At 48.2% G+C, this 22,613-nt stretch overlaps 9 protein-coding genes across 9 annotated transcripts; 7 read left to right on the top strand and 2 right to left on the bottom strand.

Annotated features, from left to right (window-relative positions):
* Window positions 1–290: 290 nt before the first annotated feature.
* Window positions 291–2,456, bottom strand: PENARI_c006G05816 (CocE/NonD family hydrolase; the record flags this gene model as incomplete). Its single annotated transcript, XM_022630356.1, has 1 exon — window positions 291–2,456. The coding sequence occupies one exon, from the start codon at window positions 2,454–2,456 to the stop codon at window positions 291–293; it is 2,166 nt and encodes a 721-aa protein (XP_022489835.1).
* Window positions 2,457–2,994: 538 nt separating this feature from the next.
* Window positions 2,995–4,427, top strand: PENARI_c006G00955 (uncharacterized protein; the record flags this gene model as incomplete). Its single annotated transcript, XM_022630132.1, has 2 exons — window positions 2,995–3,080; window positions 3,140–4,427. The coding sequence occupies 2 exons, from the start codon at window positions 2,995–2,997 to the stop codon at window positions 4,425–4,427; spliced, it is 1,374 nt and encodes a 457-aa protein (XP_022489478.1).
* A 1,079-nt stretch (window positions 4,428–5,506) lies between these two features.
* PENARI_c006G06246 (flavin reductase family protein) lies at window positions 5,507–6,466 on the top strand (the record flags this gene model as incomplete). Its single annotated transcript, XM_022630389.1, has 2 exons — window positions 5,507–6,244; window positions 6,305–6,466. 2 exons carry the CDS (start codon window positions 5,507–5,509, stop codon window positions 6,464–6,466), a joined length of 900 nt encoding a protein of 299 aa, XP_022489620.1.
* A 1,130-nt stretch (window positions 6,467–7,596) lies between these two features.
* PENARI_c006G10224 (uncharacterized protein) lies at window positions 7,597–9,254 on the top strand (the record flags this gene model as incomplete). Its single annotated transcript, XM_022630578.1, has 4 exons — window positions 7,597–7,770; window positions 7,845–8,586; window positions 8,641–8,840; window positions 8,898–9,254. 4 exons carry the CDS (start codon window positions 7,597–7,599, stop codon window positions 9,252–9,254), a joined length of 1,473 nt encoding a protein of 490 aa, XP_022489866.1.
* A 711-nt stretch (window positions 9,255–9,965) lies between these two features.
* Window positions 9,966–11,934, top strand: PENARI_c006G04442 (uncharacterized protein; the record flags this gene model as incomplete). Its single annotated transcript, XM_022630299.1, has 5 exons — window positions 9,966–10,683; window positions 10,731–10,984; window positions 11,034–11,140; window positions 11,194–11,487; window positions 11,532–11,934. 5 exons carry the CDS (start codon window positions 9,966–9,968, stop codon window positions 11,932–11,934), a joined length of 1,776 nt encoding a protein of 591 aa, XP_022489780.1.
* A 71-nt stretch (window positions 11,935–12,005) lies between these two features.
* PENARI_c006G11269 (uncharacterized protein) lies at window positions 12,006–12,444 on the bottom strand (the record flags this gene model as incomplete). The annotated part of the gene is made up of 2 exons (XM_022630623.1): window positions 12,006–12,108; window positions 12,167–12,444. 2 exons carry the CDS (start codon window positions 12,442–12,444, stop codon window positions 12,006–12,008), a joined length of 381 nt encoding a protein of 126 aa, XP_022489807.1.
* Window positions 12,445–13,715: 1,271 nt separating this feature from the next.
* Window positions 13,716–14,861, top strand: PENARI_c006G08131 (uncharacterized protein; the record flags this gene model as incomplete). Its single annotated transcript, XM_022630473.1, has 2 exons — window positions 13,716–13,788; window positions 13,849–14,861. 2 exons carry the CDS (start codon window positions 13,716–13,718, stop codon window positions 14,859–14,861), a joined length of 1,086 nt encoding a protein of 361 aa, XP_022489544.1.
* A 1,171-nt stretch (window positions 14,862–16,032) lies between these two features.
* On the top strand, window positions 16,033–17,746 carry PENARI_c006G02782 (cytochrome P450; the record flags this gene model as incomplete). Its single annotated transcript, XM_022630222.1, has 4 exons — window positions 16,033–16,248; window positions 16,307–16,330; window positions 16,382–17,607; window positions 17,740–17,746. The coding sequence occupies 4 exons, from the start codon at window positions 16,033–16,035 to the stop codon at window positions 17,744–17,746; spliced, it is 1,473 nt and encodes a 490-aa protein (XP_022489688.1).
* Window positions 17,747–21,845: 4,099 nt separating this feature from the next.
* Window positions 21,846–22,508, top strand: PENARI_c006G08011 (uncharacterized protein; the record flags this gene model as incomplete). Its single annotated transcript, XM_022630468.1, has 1 exon — window positions 21,846–22,508. One exon carries the CDS (start codon window positions 21,846–21,848, stop codon window positions 22,506–22,508), a length of 663 nt encoding a protein of 220 aa, XP_022489986.1.
* Window positions 22,509–22,613: the final 105 nt, after the last annotated feature.

Genomic DNA, 22,613 nt, shown 5'->3' with positions numbered 1-22,613 from the left:
TAAACAAATAGGATTATCTACCTGCCTCGTGTGCCTCGAGATATATAGATCCTATGTACAGCGAAGTCATTTATCCTAACAGAAATCCGTTCGGTCCACTTCTCCTTAAACGCAATCTCACTCTTCAAAATATCTCCACTATCCGACTGTCCAACCGCCCACCTCGCCAAACACCTCGCCAAATACCACGGCATATCCGTCTCCACAAGGAATATGCTAAGCTTACACATTTCTTGAGGCCTTACTCTAGTCGGAACCTTGTGTATGGAAAAAATCTGTTACAATATTTTTTATAAAGAACGATTAGACTTGACAGGAATAATAGGAATAGTAATGGAGCTTGCGTGTGTTCCACCTGTGAGGACACGGTTGACGGCTCCACGATGGTAGGATTCATCATATGCGCGCTCAAGTCCAGGCATGGCTCCTGGGCCCTCAATAGGGGAAACCTCAAGACGTAGTCGCCGCCCGGCTGAAATCCGTCCGGTGACCGCCAGTAACTCAACTTCAATCTTGACTGGTTCATTTGGAATCAGGGGCTGGGCATCCTTCTCAAGATGCGTGTGCCATGGACGCTCGGGCGTGCTACGAGCAGGGTCAGTAGCCCTCCGTGAAGCCTTCAAAACTCCTGATGTTAACGGAACTGGTGCTCTCTCGCCCCGAGCTTCACCCTGGAATGTGGCTGGTTCGATAGTCCTGTACGGCACCTCCCGTTCACCGTCCAAGACCCGAATCGAAACGTAAACATCAGCATCTGAGGACGTGGATGCCACCCACAATGTGGCCTTGAAATGGCCTGCAAAATCCACGTCATTCTCGAATGGTGCTGATACAAACGCGGCCATCGGCGCATTGGTGTGATTTGTAGGCTCGGTGTCTGCGGAATACTCAATGAAGCACTCTGATTTGGGTTCCACGGTGTCGAGACGACCCACTAGATTTGAAGCCCTGGCATCGAGGAAGAAATCGCAATACTGCGTGCTGGGAACCGGCCAATCCGCCTCATCGCGCCATTCAAATTCTCTATCGCCTGTCCTCATCATTATGCGCACAGGCGGCTGCTGCTGGGCTGGCTTGATACCTTTCAGGTGCAGGTCAAAAAAAGTACGGAGATCTGCATCGCTCCCTTCGATCATGGATGGCATGTAGAACGCATCCCAAACGAGCAGGTGCTTAGAAGGCGAACGTAGCTCCCGAAAGGCTTCAAAACCGGCCCGGCCATGGATCAATTCGCTTTGGCTAACAGAGACCATGACAGGTATGTTGATTTTCGAAAAATTAGCGGACATTAGTCCTTCCCCATGATAGTATTCGTCATCCCATGGGTGGCTCCTGAAGCCTCCAAGGAAGTCCACAGCGCCAGACTTTGGGTTTCTTTGCTTACCCACCAGGACTTCCCACCAATACTCGCGGTATTTCTTGAGGTATATACCGCCCGGATAAGACAGGTCTCTGTATGCATCTGCATCACACGCAAGAGGCGCGATCGCTTTAAGGGATGGTGGTTGTAACCCAGCCACATTCAACTGGTTTGTTGCATGGAACGATGCTCCAAATGTGGCAACGTTTCCATCACTCCAAGGTTGCTTCGCAGCCCACTCTATTGCGTCGTAATAGTCGAGAGCTTCCTGCTTAGAGAATGGATTCACATCGCCCGGCGTATTCCCGATACCGCGATTGTCCACACGTATCATGACATAGCCTCGTGGTACCCAGGCAGTAGCATTCGGCCGGAACGCAGTTTCTGACCATTTGAAGAAGGGTGGTATATCTTCCCTCTTGTTCTCGTGCCAGGCATCTTCGCGTTCCTCGCTTGCTTGGAAATCATCATCGGTGCGAACCACACCAATACGGAACGCGCGGCCGTAGACGCTCATGTTCATGAGCACTGGTGAGCGTCCATTGCCGATGGGAAGAAAAACGTCTGCGCCAAGCCAACTGCCGTCGCGGGTGGGAATCTGCACATCCCGCAGCAACTTGATACCTCTAACCGAGCGACGAAGGTGGTTGCGCACTTCGGCAGCTCCCCGGAACCGAAGGTTGAGTTCATCGAAGATCGCATGAAGAGACGTCGCCTTCTCAAAGGAGTCAATTTCGGAATCGAACGATAAGCCGTCTATGTGTTTGCTGATGGTCTCGCCAATCTCCTCGCTGATGGTCACACCGTTGCGGAAGTCCGATTCCAGCGAGAGGCTGAGGACGAAACGAGCGCGGTTAACTGTAGATGGCCGAGAGAGGTCTGTGGCCAATCCATCGTCAAGGCTTGCAAGTGTCAAAGAAGTGGCACCCGTTGTGGAACCGAGTCGGAGGTTTTTGATGAAGAAAGTAATCACCTCGCCTTCGAGGTATGAGAATCTTCCATGCAGGTCTGTGACTCCTGCTTGCGAAGGCGTTTTATATCCGAGACCAACGAATGGTCCGTCGCGGAACTCGCCAGTCAGTATGGGCAGAGTCATGGTGTTGCTAATATGTTTGAAGTATGAGGTATGCGTTACTTATTTGTAGGGTATCAACAGGATATATATACCACGACTTCGTGAACACGTAATCGGACGCCGGATACAAATGCCTCTTCCAATCCCGACAGATCATGTCCGCACAGCGCTGTGGATACAGCATAGCTCGTTTGATAGACGTTGCGGGGACTCGACGAATGGCTTAGAAACATAACAATATTTGTCATCTACCCTTACATCCTTCACTTCTGCGGCGAATATTTCCTAGCACAATATTCCTTTGCCAGTTAGAATAAGCTAAGCCAACAAGTGGAGAATGTACAAATATTCGGTTGGCGCGGGCGGGGCGGGGGCGGGCGGGGCGGGGGGATAGTACGTTCCTCCGCCGACGCCGCCATGCAGTAGGGCCGATTCCTTACAACATTGGGATCCCGCTGTGTGGTGCATATATAAAATACCATTGTATGAATAGTGGGAAATATATTTCCTTCAATTACGCATGAACCACAGATACCAAGCAGTAGTTCTAGATTTCACAATGTCTTCTCAGCAATACATCCCAGGCACCAACTTCCTGGTTAAGGAGCTTTATGATTACCTTGAGGGTTTCGGCAACTATCACAAGTTCATCCACCCCCTTTGTCTCATGCACTCTCCTTCACCAATGCTAATCGTCTGTACAGGTCTGAAGCGGCCGTTGGCGCCATACCAAAAGTAAACAACAGCCCACTACACCCACCTTTGGATCTTCGAACCGAGAAACTCTCTGGTAGCGCTTTTGCAGGCCCACGTTCTCTTGCCGTGCACACGTGGGTGTACCGAGTGCAGCCTAGTGTTGTACATGGACGCCATACTCCATATTTACATGAATTAGAGAGCGGCAACCCGACAAAGGCAAAGCACTTGACTCCCGACTCCAAAATATGGAATGCATTCCCGCTTCAGGAGTCATCCGATTGGTTCAGTCAACGTTTGATTGGGACCACTGGCAACCCGGCAGAGAAGAACGGCCTATCAACCTGGGTTTACAATATCGGCCAGGATATGAAGCCCAGCACAGCTTTCGCGAGCTTAGATGGCGAGGCTCTGATTGTTCCCCAAACTGGAGCGTTGGACATCACCACGGAACTCGGAAAGCTGCTGGTGAGAGCCAACGAAATTGTAGTTATTCCTCGTGGCTTGAGATACCATGTGAAGCTAGTGGATGGTGCTCCATCTCGAGGATACATTTGTGAGCTATACCAAGGTCACTTTCGCCTTCCAGAGCTTGGGCTTATGGGAACTTCTGGGGCTGCGCATGTACGGGATTTCCAGGTTCCGGTAGCACACTTTGACGGCAAAATCATTGAGAAGGACGGCACTCAGGTGGCGACGTCATCGAAGACCAACTGGACTATTGTCTCACGCCTCGATTACAAGCTTTATGCTTGCGAGCAAGACCACACACCTTTCGACGTCGTGGGCTGGCATGGCACCCTTTACCCATACAAGTACGACCTCGCGAAATTCGATTTCCTCGCAAACGTCCACTACGACCACAAGGATCCTAGTGCACACACGGTCCTCACAGCACCTTCATATGGCAAAGCGCCGAACACTGCAGTTGTCGACTTCATCATCTTCGGCAAGCGACACGAAGCAGCTATGGACACCCACCGCCTGCCCTGGTACCACCGCAATACCATGAACGAATTCAGCTATTCTATTTGGGCTGGACCACCATCGACAGACGGTACTGAAATCGTACCTTTTCCGGGTGCGTTTTCGGCCGGCGCAGTTACTGCGCATGGTCCTGGTGAAGAGGAATATCGGGCTTTGCAGGAAGTGGATGGAATGAAGCCTGAGTTGGCTATGGATGTTCCACTAACGATTGCCATGTTCGAAACGGAGTGCCCGCTCTATCTCACGGAGTGGGCGATGGAAACGGCCACTGAAAATTTGCCGCCGAATATGAAGAAGATAGCCGATTAAGGAATGTCCTTTTCTTGGGTAGCTAGTCGCGAGTTCCGAAGAACGAGTGAGGAAAGACTGCTCTCTTTCGTGATATACTCTAGCTCGCCTGCTTTGTCTTCGTATATATATGCATCATCTTTTTACTCCTAACATCTTTCTCGCACATTATGATTGCCAATTCAACTTTGTTATAAATTCCCCTCACGATCAATAATGTATGCAACCTGTTTGTAACCGTTGAAGCTATTTGTCAAGGGGCAATCAGAGTTGGGTACCACTATAGAGCATAATATGGAATACTGCACATGATTCAAGGAAGCTTGCCCCTTGATGCAAAGGGTCAACCTCAGATTTGAATACACAATCACATACAAAAGCTGAAAATGATCGCAAATGGTTCTGTAGAAAAATAGCCCTTTTGCCCCAACTTATCCATTTTCACCTTAAGAACATTGTTTCCCATTCCACAGCTTTCGCACTTGCCGCGGCGATGTTAATAATTCAGCTAAGTTTCTGAGACCTACATAATTCAGATTGGATCACTATAGCCTCGCTGGCAGTCTTGTCGTCTTCAAATACCTAAGAAGTCAGATGTTGGATCCGAGAGAAACGTGTGTTTCTAGGGAGGCGGATGACACAAAGCTGCAATCTAAGTGGTGGTGGCAGATATCACAATTCCATACGATAAAAAACAGTTTCGCCATTGATTCCCCAGTGAGTTCGGTTTCCGTTTGTGGTGCCGTACTTCATCGAATCGGGCCGACCAGAGCTCCGTTTCTTTCTATTGCGCCGCCCTTTGCCGCCACTCCGCCTCAATTACCAAGAATTGGTCAGCCATCATGCATTCCAACCTTGGAAGGTTGCTCCAGCTGCTTACTCGGGTATGATTGGATCGATGTAGAAGCGGAAATTCGGTAGACCAGGATTTCAATAAATTGTGAAGGCCATATATCCCGTGTATATATTCCGTACGGAGTCACCAAAGCCATCTTTCTCCAATTTCGTTGTTCGTATCTTCATTCTTGACATTTAAATATCGAAGAAGCACGTAACTACCAGCAAGTGCCTTTTCTTTTTCACCATCACCTAGGAACACAATGGCCGCCAACCGTGAAACTCCTTACAAAAGCAGCAACCATGGAGATTTCAAGCAGATCGAATCTTCCCGACCAACATGGGAAGAAGCTGCAACTGCTCCCTTCCAAGTCATTCAAACTCCCGACACGGCATGGACTCTAGGGAGCGGAGCGAACAAGACTCACAATCCTAATGGCCACAAGCATATCTCAATCGACCCCTGGGCACCCGGTCGTCACCCCATGAACAACTACAAGCTGTGTATCAGTGCTGTTGTCCCCCGCCCCATCGCTTTTGTATCGACAAGATCTAAGGACGGCAAAGTTACAAACTTGGCACCTTTCAGCTTCTTTAATATGGTGCATGCAGACCCACCTCTCTTTGTGTTGGGTCTCACGACCCCACTCGACACGCCCAACGACACCCTACACAACCTGGAAGAGACGGGAGAATGTGTCATTAGCATAGTCACTGAAGGCATTGTCGAAGCAGCCAATGCGGCAGGCGTCAACAACCCGTACGGTGTTTCCGAGTGGGACGCTAGCGGGCTGAAACCTATCTATGACTGCAAGACGGTTTCCTGCGCGCGACCAGAAGAGGCCGTGTTTAGCATGGAGGGCAAGGTCGAAAGCATTCGTGAATTTAACAGTAAAGTATTCCCGGGAAAAAAGTCAGGTTCGCTGGTAGTGGTGGAAGCCACACACTTCTGGGCGCGCGAGGATGCCATCAATGAGGACAGGAATTTGATCGATATCGAGGTATTTGCCCTTTTTCCTGTTTTCAATTTGATGTGAGGCAGTACTGATCGGGAAAAATAGGCTTTGAGACCAATCAGCAGGTTAGGAGGTATTAGCTACGGTCGTACGACTCAGGCTTTTGAGATTCCGAGACTAGACTTCGAAAAGGACTTAGGTGGTGCTGAGGGTGCTAAGAAGCTGAATAAGCAGCAAGAAGCGAAGTTGGCCAATGGTCTAGTATAGAGCACAACAATGTATATATACTGTATCACTGCACAATAGCTGTTGTCAGCGGGGTAGCAATCTATCCCATCGTGGTCTTATTTTGGCAGACATTTGGACCGCAGCTTGTGAAATAAAAGATAGAAAAGAGCTTAGGATAAACCCGGCCTTCGGTGGTTCTATTTCTCGAGTTATAAGAAGAAGAGTGCCGCTTCGAGACGTATATGCAGCAACACTTTGTTCGCATAATCTACTGATCAACGGTACTCAACCTCTGTATCAGTCAAGGCAAGGGCAATAAAGAGTCCTAGCTAAGGATGTGGTGGGTATTACACATTGCGGCGCAACTGCCGCCCCTCTGCAATCCATTGTGGAATTAGTCCGCCCGCACCATATTGCCCCGCTGTAATCAGCGGAACAGAATTTGCACAGTCTAGCAGCTAAAAGTGCCAATATCTCGAAAGGACTTATTATCTACAGTCACGCTAATGGTCCTAATCCCTGGGAGGTCGTGCACTCTTCGTTGGGTAGATCAAACACCTTTGCGGCAGCAACTGACTTTATCCGGGCCCACTCTTTGAAGGTTGACATATCCACCAGTTCATCACATGTAGTCGGAAGAACATCGCTTCTGCGGTATTTGTAGGCACGAAATGATACATGCAAATTTTTATTGGGGTGATATTCGTTCTTTCGTTTCCGGAATTACTTCTGACACATCCTGGCACTACATTCGATGCTAGTAACAGATCAAGAAATATTTTGGGGTATTAAAAGCTATACAGTCAAAACGCCAATTGGTATGAGTTACCGGTTGATTATCCGGGAGCCAAAGATGATGCTCTATATTGATCATATGGTTTTGAGCTTATTCGGACTGACGTGTTCCAAAGGATTCGTCCCGGCTATCCAGAGTAAACTCGGATAAGCATCGGATAAATCTCGCGAAAGGCATCCTCGAGACTGGAATAATATACCCTGTATCCGGGACCTTGTCCCCGCATTTCCTCAGTAATGCTGCATCTGGCCCACTATTCATATTCCTTTCCTTGACTTCTGGGTGCGGGCTGTTGCCAGTTTGCAGAAAGAGTGGTCTTCTATCGAAAACCTGAAAAAGCCCCTCCCCCTCCCCCCGACAGCCGAAGACTACAATGGAGACTGAGAGTAGAAACAAACACAGCGTGGACCATGTTGAAGATGCGTCCCTCAAGGGATTTTCAGACGAAATTCAAGAGCCCATCGATCCCGCGGAGGAGAAACGACTCGTTCGCAAAATAGATTGGATCATACTTCCCTCTTTATCTGTGTGCTATATCTTCTTCTACGTCAGTGGCCCTCATTGCAGCCCTTCTGAGGAGATATTTGGATAATACGTGTAGTATACTGACTGCTTGACCAGATTGACAAGACCACTCTTTCCTATGCCGCAATTTTTGGAATTAACGAAGACTTGCATCTTGTCGGTAACCAGTACAGCTGGTTATCCTCAATTTTCTATTTTGGGTTTTTGGCCTGGCAATTGCCAACGAATCTCCTTATGCAACGGCTCCCCACTGCGAAATATATGAGCATGAATATTATTCTGTGGGGTGTCTTCCTTGCCCTTCAAGCCGTCTCGAAGAACTTTGCAACACTTGCCGTACTCCGGGGGCTCAGTGGTGCCGCAGAGGCCTGCGCTGATCCTTCTTTTATGATTGTCACCAGCATGTGGTATAAGCGAAGCGAGCAACCCCTTCGAATCGGTCTTTGGTATTCTTCTCTAGGCCTGGGCATTGCGGGTGGTGGTGTCCTCGGTTACGGAATCGGTCAAATAAAAGGCTCCCTCCCCAGCTGGCAGTACGAATTCATTATCATTGGGGCTCTATGCATTTTCTGGGGAATCGTCATGCTAGTTGTACTTCCTGATTCACCACTCACGACTCGTTATCTTACACCGTCACAACGGAAGATTATGGTTGACCGGCTTCGTGAGAACCAAACGGGCATTGAAAATCGGCATTTCAAAATGCACCAATTCGTAGAAGCACTGACCGATGTCAAAGTTCTCTTTTTCTTCCTTATTGCCCTGTTACAAGCTATCGTGAATGGAGGAATCACGAATTTTGGTACAATGATCGTGAAAGGGTTTGGCTTCTCAACGCGTAAGGCTTTATTTACGGAAGACAATTGGTTGACGTGTCACTGACTGCTGGCAGTGGGAACTACTCTGCTTCAGATCCCTTACGGGATCTTCATCTCTATTATCATCCTTTCCTGTGTCTGGCTTAATAGCAAGATGCCACCAAACAGCAGATGTCTTATGCTATTGATCTTCCTCACACCAAACATTGCTGCTGCATTTGGCCTTCGGTTCGTGCCAGAAAGCGTCAGGGTTGGTCGCCTTATATGCTACTATGTAAGTTCCCTTCTTCAGCCCTTTGATCGTGGAATACCAACCAACAGTCGGTGATAGCTGACTGGCTCCTACAACGCATCATTTGTAATGTTGCTATCCTTGACCACTGCCAATATCGCTGGACATACCAAAAAGGTGACTGCAAGCGGGATCCTCTTTATAGGTTATTGTGTGGGTAACATTGCCGGTCCTTTCTTCTATAAATCTAACCAAGCTCCCGTCTACTCGCTGGGTATATGGAGTATGGTCGTGTCTCACTTGCTCGAAGTCATCTGTGTGGCCTTGCTATGGTGGTATTTGCGATCCGAGAACAAAAGAAGAGATGAAAGCCAAGGCACTACCAATGAGCGCTGTGTGGGCACACTGGAAGACATGAGTGATAAAGAGAACCTAAATTTCCGTTATATTTTTTGATCCATTTCTGGGGACTAAAAGGGGAAGAAAACTGTCCAAGCTACATATTTGAACCTGAAATGCTGATAAGTTTGTGGAACTACCCAGTTGTCTTCGATATTTGACTCTCTCCTGGTTTTTATGTCTCCTGAAACTTATTCGTAGAAACCGAGAACATCAAATGCCGAAAGTCTACATAGCCAAGAAGGGGGCGCGCATATTTAAGGGTCGTCAATTACCGAGCATCACAGCCGCGCCAAACTCTAATAACCCCACACCCCCAAAACTTCCCCGGACTTAGACCAGCATCTCTCAACAATGTCAGATATTTCACCGGACACTGCCGACTCCGTTCAAAAGTATCAGTGCTCAGTGTGCTTCAAGCGGTACAAAAGACGTGAGCACCTCTTTCGCCACTTCAGCTCTCATACTTTACAGCGGCCTTACCAATGTACATCTTGTGACGGGGCCTTTCAACGGGCTGACGTGCTGAAGCGCCACTTAAGGACCTGTGACGGTGGAAATTCAAGAGCAAGTCACCGAAGACGCGCCTGCGATCGCTGTGTCCGACAGAAAAAGGCATGTAGCTCGCATCAACCATGTCTCAATTGTGCCAAGAGAGGTGCTGCATGTTGGTATCCGACCAACCTGGGTTCTGCAATGAAGTCAAACCTTCCTGGTCAAAGAAAGGCATCAAGTACCGGGAGCACCGGTAGTCAGTCGATAGACCACATGCCACCATCAAATATGATGATGCCGTGGGGCTTACCCACCGAAGACCTGCCAATCTTTGGGACGAGTCCAGTTGATACACTATTTGATCCAGGACATGCCCAGAAACCAAGCCCGAGCTGGCTGGACCTCTTGGATCTAAGTCCAGGAAGTCATGAGGTATCTGGAGCTTCGGCGTCGAACATTGGCAATCGGAACTCGCTGCGTTTTCTAGACAAATTCACCAGCAACACTGGCCTAGTCATGAGTTTTGACTGTGGCACACATGAGCAACGAGAACAAGTGGCTGCCAGCATAGAGCGGGAACTCCTGTCGCAAATCCCTCAAACAACCCAAGCAACTATATCCAGCTTCGATTTACTGCCAGACTTTGGCTCGATCATCCCATCTTCTTCAATACTAGAAGATACCAGTAATGACAGCCTCAAGGATGAATTACCACTGAACTGGTTGAACGATCCACTCTCTTTGAAGACACATGAGATTCTTCTGTTAATTGAAGAAGTGGTAATGGTAAAGCCTCGCAACAGCTCTGTCACGCTAGATTGGTCCCCAGCACTGAAAGATGCATGCTTACATTTCTTTTCACCCCCGAATCTGAGGAGGTTCTTGGGCTTTTACTGGGCAATATGGCATCCTAATGTGAACTTTGTGCACCGGCCTACTTTCGACCCACTAGCAGCGAAGCCGACGGTTTTGGCAGCAATGGCGCTGATAGGTAAGTCGTACTTCACTATGATAACTGCAGGAACTGATTCCTCTAAGGTGCCTGTGTTTCACCCGACATGCTGGACAACGAAGATGCGCGAACTTGGCTCAACTGCGTTGAAGAGATGGTCTTTATCGACGACGATTTCAATAGTGAACTGAGCTATTCACCTTCTGGGAGCATGGCAAACCAGAAGCGAAAGATACAGGCTTTGCAGGCCGCTTATATAGTGTGTCTTTATCAAAACTGGGAGGGCACGGATGCGAGCAAAAGTCGCATTCGACGCTATCGCTTTGCGACTCTTGTTTCTGTACGTGCTTTCATCTATTCCTTTTGAGAATGGTGCTAACTTACCAAAGACCGCACGCGATATCGGGATTGCAACTGCAAGACATCAAATCTACAGTGAGCAAGGACGGCCCGAGTTTGAATGGAGAGAATTTGCAGCTAGAGAGGAGCTTATACGGTGAGCTCGGACCTGGTACTAAGAGGATAAAGTTGGTTCTAACAGAATAAGAGTCTTTACTTGGATATTCTTACTCGATACGGCATTTGTGATTTTCAACAATCTGCCGCCACGTATGGTGATAAAAGAAATGAGAATGCACATGGCAATGCCGGAAACCTGCTTCCAAGCCACGACAGCAGACCAATGCCACCAGCAAATCCAGTTCTCATTGCCTACACAAAGCTTGTACTGGAAAGTCTCATTCCGTGGGGCGTTCGAATTTCTGTGCAAAGACGACCTCTCCCTCGAAATGCGCCACACAGTTTCTTCTCTCGGCCCGTTGGTTCTATTTGCATTGGCGTCCGGTGAGTTCCACAAGCCGACGATAATCATTCCCACTAATAGCTAGTATTTCAGCAATCCACTCTCAAATATTCCAATTCCGCAGCGCAGTGGGAAGCTTTCAGCTGCTCGCTCCGATAAACAACGCCCTTAGCAACTGGCGCGATATCTGGCAGTCGTTCTCATCGACATCCTGCCTAGGGATTCTCCCTTTTATTACCATAGAAAACAGCATTATTGAGCCTGAAAACCTGTGGAGAAGAATGGGGTTCTGCCGCTACGCCCCTGAATATTGGCTCTTGGCCAACCTGATGGCAGACCGACTGGCTGTACTCGGTACATCACAGCCGGAGAGTGAATTGGAGCTACTGGATGAGGGACCGCTTGATCCAATCTTGAATCATTATGATCAGACTAGCATGCGGCAAGTCAATGACCTTATTATGGGATTTCAGACCTTTCAGATTTGAACCACGCTCATGATGCGGCAAAGTTAATGTACAATCCAAATGTTCGAATAATATTCAGTTATCAAACAGTGTCATCTCCTGCAGTCCCTCAAGATCTTAAGGATACACACTACTATTGCTGAAACCACACAGAGCTGAAGTAAAGGCCAGTAGTCCAATGAGGATGGGTATTCACTAGTAGTAAGTTGTGTTAGAGATTGCTTGATCCCCAAAGAATTAGATACAAACTCACTCGTCCTCTTCATAAGAGCTCGGAAGAAATCCAGCCTCGCGCATTGATTCGAGTCTGAGAACCTCATCTTCTCTCCAGTTTATTCTCGAAGCGTCGGCATCGGTATCGTGAGTTTCGTCAAGTGCATTGTTGCGATTGGATCTAGAGTGGAGGGCGGCGACTTCCGCTGAAGGGTCGTTCTCTGATGGTGGCGATGACAACTCCGTCTGAGTTGTCGATTGGAGAGTAGCATCAGTCTCGGAGTCTTGCGTAGACCTCACTTTTATAGTCGCGGACATGGCATGTAGACTTAAAAGTAACACAAAAAGCACCGTGAACAACGACCGAAAATACATATCGCTAGAACGCAATCGGTCGCAACTTCTTGTTCTTAAAAGGTATCGGGAAATGTCTCAGCTCCGTGCTCGTGTAGTATTGCGAGCAGCTCCTTGAACCTTTATTAGATCGAACAAAGAAGAGCTCTAATCTTGGGGGTCATGAAATCATATAGGTTTCCTCTTCTAGAGTACTAACACATTTAAGATTTCCGAACTTAAGCCGGCTAGACTTGGTAGATCAGCACTGAGGATCCTTCTTGGCGCTTACTGGAAGATAACGTGTGATGGTGGCTGGGGGACTTGGCACGGAGTTAAGTACCGTTTGCCGGAGATGCTGACAGCGGAGATGCTTGGCACAGGGTCTCAGATATGGTACTCAATGGGATCCCTAGATAAACCCGGGATGATTGTTCAAATCACAGAAGATTTTCCAGAATTGCCTTTTTAATGTTGGTTTTTGTCAGAGAATCAAGCATAGAACAAGTATGTCTCTCTCAATTCGTTTGCCTGACCTAAGATACCAACTTCACTTTTCTTCCTTTAAGCCAAATCAATGGCGCCCCGGTATGTCCAGCTAGTTCGTATGCCAAACTCAATGCAAACGAGATTACCGACTAATCGGCAGTTTGCGACAGACCCGCAGATCGACGTCATCCGAAGGGTTTACCTTAACTTGACGTTTTCAAGACCCGAACTAAGATCTCGATCGTGGCTGAGGAAGGCAGCAGCATTTCATGATGAGGATTGATGCAGGTGGCTGACAGGCCAAGGTCTCCACAGCGGATTATGCTCATCATACCACAGAGTCAAGCTCACGGTAAATTCCGCATTAAGCTTACAAATGCACATTCTTATAGATCAAACTGCACATTTCGTTTTCGTTTAGATTAGATCCCAGGCAGCCAAATATCGGCCATCCATGGGTCTTATGTGGATCTTATTCTAGCCACGCGTCCAAAATTCACCTATTCGCTTGTCCATACTTGGCAAGTGTCTTTCGTTCTTAGTTCCTGGGTGGCTTAGACAGGCTCGCCTAAAGCCTTTTGGTCTATTGATACTCGTTAGCTATGAATCTTTGCTTACATCTTGGCTATGGCAGAGACTTCATATGAGATGAGACACCTGGCGGTGGGGCATAATCTTCATAGACAGAGTCTATATAACACTGCACATCATCATCACTTATCGGGCAATCAATCATACTTCGCTGAAGACAAAGTATAGCAACTGGGATGAAGAAGCCGACCTTGTCCTGTACTATTCTAGTATTGCTTGCATTTATTGTGCTGACATCGGCCCTTGGATGTAAGTATACGATGTGTTTCAGCAGTGTCAGCTAAACATAAGCCTGACTGTTTCATCCAGTTGATCCGGTGTCATTTCGTCTTATCGACCCAATCCTCTCTCCATTAAATGCTACAAAGAAGTTCGGTATCACCGCTGGGATTGAGACATACAACCAAACCATCGACTTCGTTCTAGAAAACAACAATGATCTCGTATCACAAGACGTGCAAATCCGATATCCCATTGTCCACGGACACGCTAATGATGCAGGCGTTCAGCCGAACGCTCAATTTCGGTTTACAAAAGGGTCAGTCTGGATGCAGGACACTCTTCGGGGGAGTCGGGAGAAGGTCGGATGGGCAAGGCTTGCCATAATCGAAGACGGAGAAAGCCTGCTCTTCGATGGAGCATTTACAATGATGGGCTCGCACTATGCCATTGAGCTCAACGCCCTCGATGATGGATCTACTGAGATGATAGCGCACGAACAGGAATCGGCATTCTCAACTGGCAACGGATCGTCACTCCCTTCGCTCTGTGCAACTGCACCCGAAACACACTTGGATAAGCGACAGGTGTGGAATGCTTGGGGTGACGATGACCTCACGTCAAATATTGGCAGCACTTCTGGCTGTCCAAACACGAGGAGAATTGCATACATTGGTATAATGACGGATTGCACTTACACTGCAAGCTTCAACTCCTCCGACTCTGCCCATCGATACATCCTGAATATGATAAACACTGCATCTGTGGTATTCGAGAACAGTTTTAATATCTCTCTTGCCGTACAGAATTTGACAATCAGTGACGCTGAATGCCCGAGCAGTGTCTCAGACACGACGGCATGGAACGTTCCATGCTCCCAGGGAGATCTCAACACGCGCCTTCAGACCTTCTCAACGTGGCGAAGCTCTGTGAACGACGAGAATGCATACTGGACCTTGTTTACTGGATGTTCAGTTTCTGCTGGGGAGATTGGGGTATCATGGATTGGAGCACTGTGCAACACGGGTTCTGGTTCTAGCAATGGCGGAGCCAGTGCCAATGTCGTTGCTCGAACACAAAATGAGTGGCAAGTCTTTGCGTAAGTTATCAAACCAGTTACTCACAAGGCGGTCATGTCTTTTAGCTGACAGAAAAAGTCACGAGTCGGCCCATACATTCGGAGCCGTCCACGACTGCACTTCAAGTACATGTGGAAGCGACTCGACACAATGCTGCCCGCTCTCATCAAGTACTTGTGATGCCGGCGGACAGTACCTCATGAACCCCGTATCTGGATCTGGTATGACGCGATTTTCGCCATGTACGATTGGAAATGTCTGTTCGCGGCTTGGCTCTGGGCGGGTTGACGGCCGATGTTTGGTGGATTCTCGGACCGGCAATACCACTGGTAGTAACGACCAGTGCGGAAATGGCGTTGTTGAAGCTGGAGAGGCATGCGACTGTGGAAACGGTGCCTGTGACGAACAAGAGACTCAGTGCTGCGACTCTGTGACATGCCAGTGGCGAGGAGGAGATGGTTGTGATCAGACAAATGATGGAAATACTGGAAATACTGGCAACACTGGAAACACTGGACAAGGAACCTGGGGAAATGGTCGTCCAAGTGGTGATGTCTCATCCTGGGTTCAGGATCATCTTTCGCTGGTTATTGGACTTGCTGCTGGTATTGGAGGAGCTTTGTTACTGCTCATATTTGGATGCTTGATTTGTTCCTGCAGGCGCGGCCGTAGAGAACAAGCGGTAAATGTCAAGCCCACTGCAATCCCACCACCACCTCAATATCAATAAAAAAATAAGTTTGTCCGTTTCGCATCAATGCTTGGTTGATCTTCCATCTTCCCCCACCCCCACTCCGCTACCCACCTTGCCCGCAAGTATCCCACATCGAACTCCGACTCCAAAGGCATAACAGACATCATCCAGGTGACATCGGATATTTTACAGGCTTGTGACGATGAGTGTATATATATATATATAAGAGGGAGACATGAAAGGAATAGCGGTCAGGACTCAAGAATTTGGATCCAACAAACCTAGCCTGAAACTAAACATCAATACACCCAAGATGCAGCCATTTACGGTGCTATTAGGAGCGGCTATTGCTGCAATTGTTCTCTTTCGTGTCTTGAGAATCGGACAGCGACCAAGAAACTATCCCCCGGGTCCACCAACATTGCCTCTCTTGGGAAATATACACCAGGTGATTGATGTAAATATTTAAGACGAGATACTGGCTAACAGATTTGCCCCCAGATGCCATCCCACAACGCACATATCCAGTTTGAAAAATGGGCACGGGAATACGGCCCAATCTATAGCCTCATTCTAGGCACCAAGTGTCTGATTGTGCTCTCGAGCGACGAGGCAGTCAAAGAACTTCTCGATAAAAGAAGCGGTCTATACTCACATCGACCGGAGATGTATATTGGTCAGACACTGTGCAGTGGTAACTTGAGACTCTTGATGATGGTATGTTCTTGAATAGCAGCACCGAGTATAAAATGTGCGGCTAACAAAAAGGTTCAAGGGTTACGGGCCAACATGGCGTGGGGTAAGATACGGAATTTCGACTTCCAAACATTCAACGCTGACGTGCTACTAGTTCCGCAAAATGGTCCACGGTTTGCTCAATGTAACCACCTCCAAGAAATACGTGCCGTATCAGATGCTGGAGAACCGACAGATGCTATATGAGCTTCTCACACAACCCGAAGGATTCCTCAAACACATTCGTCGATACTCCAATGCCCTCACAACCACGATGGTCTTTGGATGGCGCACACCTACATACGAGGATGAGAAGATCGTTCAACTTTTCAACGGCTTCTCTGAATTCGCAGAAATCAATCAAACTGGGACAGCTGCAATCATTGACTTCTTCCCATGGTTGCGATACCTACCCGATTTCCTACTCCCAACACAAAGGAAAGCGAAGGAGCTTCATAGGCACGAGAAAGCGTTGTACCTGGATCACTGGCTACGAGCTAAAGAACAGATTCGACAAAACACAATAAAACCATGCTTCTGTGCGGGAATGTACGAGGCACAGAAACAAGACGGATTCAGCGACGACCAAGCCGCTTACATCTCAGGAACCCTCCTTGAAGCCGGCTCAGACACCACATCAAGCACACTGTACGCCTTTGTACAAGCAATGCTCCTCTTCCCCGATGTCCAACAGAAAGCCCAAACAGAAATCGAAAGATTCGTCGGACCAAACCGCCTGCCTGTCATGGAAGATCTCTCTGAGCTACATTACGTACGAGCTTGTATGAAAGAAACAGTCCGATGGATGCCAACAACCATACTCGGAGCCGTTCCACATGCAGTTACCCAGGATGATGAATACAAGGGTTACTTTATCCCCAAGGGAGCCGGAGTCCTGAACAATGTCTGGGGTATCCACATGGATCCAAAGCGCCACCCCAACCCGCGAACATTCAATCCGGATCGGTATCATGAAGACCGCCAGAGTTTCAGCGACGCAGCAGCCAACCCGGATCCCTCAAAGCGGGATGTATTCACCTTCGGTGCAGGGCGGCGTATCTGTCCAGGTATCCATGTTGCCGAGCGTAGCCTGTTTCTTGGCATTTCGCGGATCTTATGGGCTTTCGATATTGCGCCTGAGGTGGATAGTAAGGGGAGTCCGATCTTACCTGATCCGGATCGGCTGACGCAGGGGTTTGTGTGTATGCCTGAGGAGTTCCCGGCGAAGATTACTGCAAGATCGAAAGAGAGGGCGGAGTTGGTTGTTCGTGAGTGGAGGGATGCGGAGAGGGAGTGTTTGGACCCCAAGACGGGACAGTGGGTGCAGTCGCCTGTTTCTGCGTAAGTCGATGTATCTACACGCTGTATATCGCTTGTTTCATTCGAGAATGACTTCACTCAAGTATTACTATTTCAAGTTAGCTAGGCAGTGGGCAAATGTCGGTCAGATGCGATACCGATCCTCTAATCAAGATTTTGATAGGTAAGTTATCCAAATATTGATCTTCTGTGACACATGATGCTCCACTTGCATGAGCGCGTGTCCAATTTAGAGACTGCATAGTGAGGTTGGTAAATCATAGTCATTGTCAGTGTGACATAAACTAAGGATAAGATGAGACGAGACAACGACGTGTGCATTGATGTTAATACTTAGGCATCTACTATGCGCTTTGGGTAGCCCTGCTGCCTAGGACGGACACCTCAGAAGATCAATGAGCGTAGGGCTGGGTGGGTCTACCTTGCTGTCAACAAATCACTTCTTCCTTTTCAATATTCGTGTTGCACAAGGATATGCAGATGCCTGTTAACATTCATGATCCTTGCAAGCTGCCAAATATTAAGCCCTGCTTTAACACATAACTTTCAAATGTGAGTGGGGTAGGTTAAGAAAGACTTGATTCAAGAACTCGAATAATAAATAAAGACCCAGGCGACTTTTCCACCAAGTCCATTTCTTTGCGCATCTTCAGCCCGAAAATATTGTTTCGTTAGTGACACCTCGAACCCCAATACGCAAACGAGAATGAGTGCCCAGCGCACACCCCTCCAATGTTAAACATTCAGAATGTCTCATCTGACACCCATGCTCCTATCATTCATTATGATGGCTTCAGCAGTCTCGAAATTCAAGATCGAGATGAATAGCACGGAACCAGGGGAAAAGGAACCCCCTTGCGTAAGAAAACGTACCTATCTCATTTACCTTGCAAGAAACTAACGAATATCATTATCAAGCAGATAAGTGGAGTGGACGCCATCACCTACCTACACAGACTCCTGAACCGATGGGGAACGAATCACCTGATCGACGAAGACCTAGCTCGTTCTCTATCAGCTATTCAGCAAAAATGCCCAGATTTTGACGTTGATACCTGGAAGACTTTATGCGAAGCGCAGTGTTATGCGAGTAGGCCACGAGGGGGCGGGTCAAATTGTCTCCTGGGCTTGGATGGTCGAGAGACACCTTGTCCAGGCCATAGCATTTCAGAAGTTCTGTGAGTGGAAGTGGGACCTAATGATTCCGGGATCTACAGATGGGGTGGGATATAGTGGGAGACGGGTCGGGTCGTTCATTGAAAGTTCATATCGCACAAGTTAGAATATGCATCACATACAGGGCAACATTTGGCATACACCAGATTACTCAGATAAGAACAGCAGAAGCGAGGACGCCTACTCCTTTGCAAACCTGAGGTTCCGGTAATTATCGACTATCCCACATACGTACCTCGCCTGGGCAGTAATTTGTCTTTTTCTCCTTCCTTCGCGTTCGATGCTTCTTATTTTTTGTTTGAGTGAGCTTGTTGTTTGTGGTTGCCGCTGATAGAAGTGACCCTGTACTGTACATTGACCCACCTTCCTAATACGGAAAAGGAAAGACGTCAATCGTGCCTATTTTTTGTAGTGATAACATATCGGTCGCATCGGTTTTTCATGAGGTGCTGCTCAGTGAGGCAATGATTTCTTCGCTGGCATATGATTTTGGAAAAGAAAAAGCAATGTTCTCGCGCCAAAATGCCAAGTACCTATAACTGGCCTTCATGGATCCAACCATAATTTAGTGCGTAGGATTCCAGGATCAAGCAATTAGTGAACCCGGTATCCGAAGAGGGAATTACCGTTGCCATAGGCTCCCTAGGTTTCGAAATAGAAAGCATATGAGCAATATATGGTAGCGAACAGCATGTTGTCTGTCCGGCCTCATTAGCAGACAGCAATTTACAACCCCGGGAAGTGCTGGGATATAAATTTGTCCGTTGTTCCCTTCGTCGTTTGCCTTTTCTTCTGAAAATATTCCTTTTTTCAGATTCCACCTGTTCGTTGCCAGCGACCGAGGAACTTCGAGACACACATGTGCCCAAAATAATGTTAAGCAGCAACATATAAGCGCGAGTTCTCAAGCTCAATGCGTCCAGTTAGATACCAAGTCTTCGCGTGAAACAAGCAGGGTATCTTGTGAGTCCCCTTGGAAGGTCAGTTTCTGCAGCATGTACCATTTTACTAACAGGTTGTTAAACCGACAAGAACCATGCTCACAGATACTTGTTCTTTGATTAGGATGAATCTGACCTGAAGAGAGCACAGTCTTCTCAAGTATTCTGAATCCGTGAACAAGAACGGGTTCCGCGGACTGAGTATATGGTTCTCTCCACGTGTAGGATATGCTAGAAACCGGTACTTTCTTCACACCGACGGAGAAACAAAAAGAATGCCCACATTCCTAGCGGGCATCTCACGGTTACCGTCGTTCCAACCCGCTGTGACGCTCCAGCAGGCGACAGGATTTTCCAAATTGCAACGGGATTTAATTGAACGGTGAGCAACCGGTAAAGAAGAACAATTGGAAAAGGAAAATGCCTCAGGTACAAAATGGCGCATACTAGACCCAAGTGGGGGCACATCACCTATGGCAGCTCGGCAGCTCTCGCGGGTCCGATCGGTGTTTTCATTCACGCGACTATGATTGGAGTATGGTGGAGCTTAATTTTCCTTAATTGTGCTTGTCTCTTTTACAGTGTAAGAAGCTGTGAGGCCGAGGGAAAGAAAAAGATGACTGAATATTGGAGAGTGGCGGTATAGTTTTGTGGTTGCCTACCAGAGTCCATGTAGGTTGCGAATAATATTGTGGTGAAACAGTCCAATTTTCGAGGCTCCTGCGTTTGATAGGAAATGGTACAGTGCGACGCCACCTAAGCGAGGTTTCAGCACAGCCACCCCCAGATGCAGATGTGACTGTGAATGACATGGTTGGCTTGTGTGTCTCGGCGTGCATTAGCATCAATCCACGATTTCACCAGCCCCATGGTGGAACGGGCGTTGCGCCTGCCGAGTAATTGATATATTGAAGAGGTATTCAATTCAAGGAGTCGGCTGTTCCACGTTTCAACATTCGGTAAACTGGAAACAAGTAGCCCGAAAAATAAGTTAGAGCACCGGTTAGCCGAAATGTATGAGGCATTTCTCGCCAAGATCTAGCACCGATCAGGTAGCCCGGGAGCATTGCCAGCTGGTCTCTTTAGTTTGCTATGACCTGGTATCTGGGAAATTGTTTCCTGGGGATTTTTCCGGTGTCAATCTCCGCTCTGGTTGTAGTTCAAGTGAAAATTCATCTACCGAGGTGGGAAAATCCCTCATACCTCAGAGAAAATCGGTTTCCCGGACTACTTTTCCACGAGACTAGTGCTGGCTATAGACCGTTTTCTTTAGCACCTTGACTCCATCCGACCCATAGTACTTTTTACTGTGGTAGTAGCTTGACAAACCCACGTCCGTGCCTATGCAGAAAGTACCTCATACCCTGCAGCCACATTCTACTCTGGCCCAAGCTTCCACGCAATGAACGGAACGGAATAGACGAAATGGTTCCGACCTTTGTCTGCATGAGCCAGTCCCACCCACTCGATCCTGTGGCTGTGAGTCGAATCATATTGCGAACCCAGTTTCTCGCGACACACAAAAATAAAGGAAATCCCGTGTCATCCTATGTCATAGTCCTCAATCTCACCTTAGACCAGCGGAAAGGGTATAAAGGCTGCTCCCGTCCACCATGTTGCACTCTCATCTTAACGAGGGATGCTTATCGACGGTCAAAAGTGGGCTTGTGAAGCTTGCATACGAGGCCATCGTGTGACCAGCTGCAAACATCATGGTGAGTACACATAACACAATACATACTTACTCTTTATTCCACCATCGCCAACATTCCATCTGACAAATCCCCCAGATCGACCATTGATCCGCATAAAACGCAAAGGCCGGCCCTTTGCAACCTGCACAATCTGCAATGCAACGCCCTGCACAGCTCCAACCGAGCACGCGCGCGCAAAACGCGATGCAGAGCTCAAATGTTCAAAAGTAACGCAAACACAAAACATCAGCCTCGGAAGCCATATCTTCGGCACATGAAAGAAGACAAAATATCGCAGATGATATGGTGCTGATGCTGTATGCTTCTTTTTTTCTAGAAAGCCCCGAACGGGAGACTCTATCCGCGGCATCATAACACGGCCGGTTTCCTTCCTATAGCGCCTCGTCCCGGGCCCGATCCGGGTGGGAGGGCTGCGTCGGTTTCCACGATGTCGACCACCGTCCCAGTCGTCGCCAAGTCGAAGTCCAAGTCGGCGTCGGGTTCTCGATCGGGGTCGGTCTCGGCTTCGGGTAGACCTTCTCGGGCTGGGTCGTCGGCTTCGTTGTCGGCTAAGGGTACTGTTTCTCATTACTATGATTCTGCTGGAGCGGGCGATTGGTCTGGTTCTGAGACATCTGGGTCTGGGTCAGTATCTGGGGCTGAGGTCTCGTTTCAGCAGCGCGGTTCTTTCCCGGAGGCGGGTTTGACTGTGTCGAGCGAGACTGTCTTGCCTGGGTTTGGATCTCGTGTTCCGCTTTCGAACTCCGCGCCTAGCTCCTTGGCTGATTATCCCGCTGTTTCGGAGGCGCTTTTTGATTCTGCGTACTCCCTCGTCCCTTCGTCGTCGGCGGTTTCAGATGCCCAGCTTGTGCAGGCGTTGTCGTCGGTTAGTCCGCTCGAAGGGGCAAACCCCTTTGAATTCCCGCTGGACCCTGCGCTGGCGTTGGGGGATATCGGGTTGGGTTCTTTGGATGATGTGAATATGAGCATGGATGTGGAATTGCCACCTGTTGAAGAGGGCTTTCATGTTGAGGATTGGTCGAGGTATATGTGGTCGCCAGAGACTGGGTTTGAACATCTAGATATGGGCATTACTCCTGTGCTTCGATAACACGAGTGGTTTGGTTTGCGAGCCACTTGAATGAAATTCGCATGATGATTGATGATATTGATCCATTGGGTTTACTCTGCAGGATGGTTGGGGTGCATCAAATGT

This window comes from Penicillium arizonense (genome assembly GCF_001773325.1).
Source record: "Penicillium arizonense strain CBS 141311 chromosome Unknown PENARI_contig006, whole genome shotgun sequence".
NCBI lineage: Eukaryota > Fungi > Ascomycota > Eurotiomycetes > Eurotiales > Aspergillaceae > Penicillium > Penicillium arizonense.
This window is presented reverse-complemented; position numbering and strand designations above follow the sequence as displayed.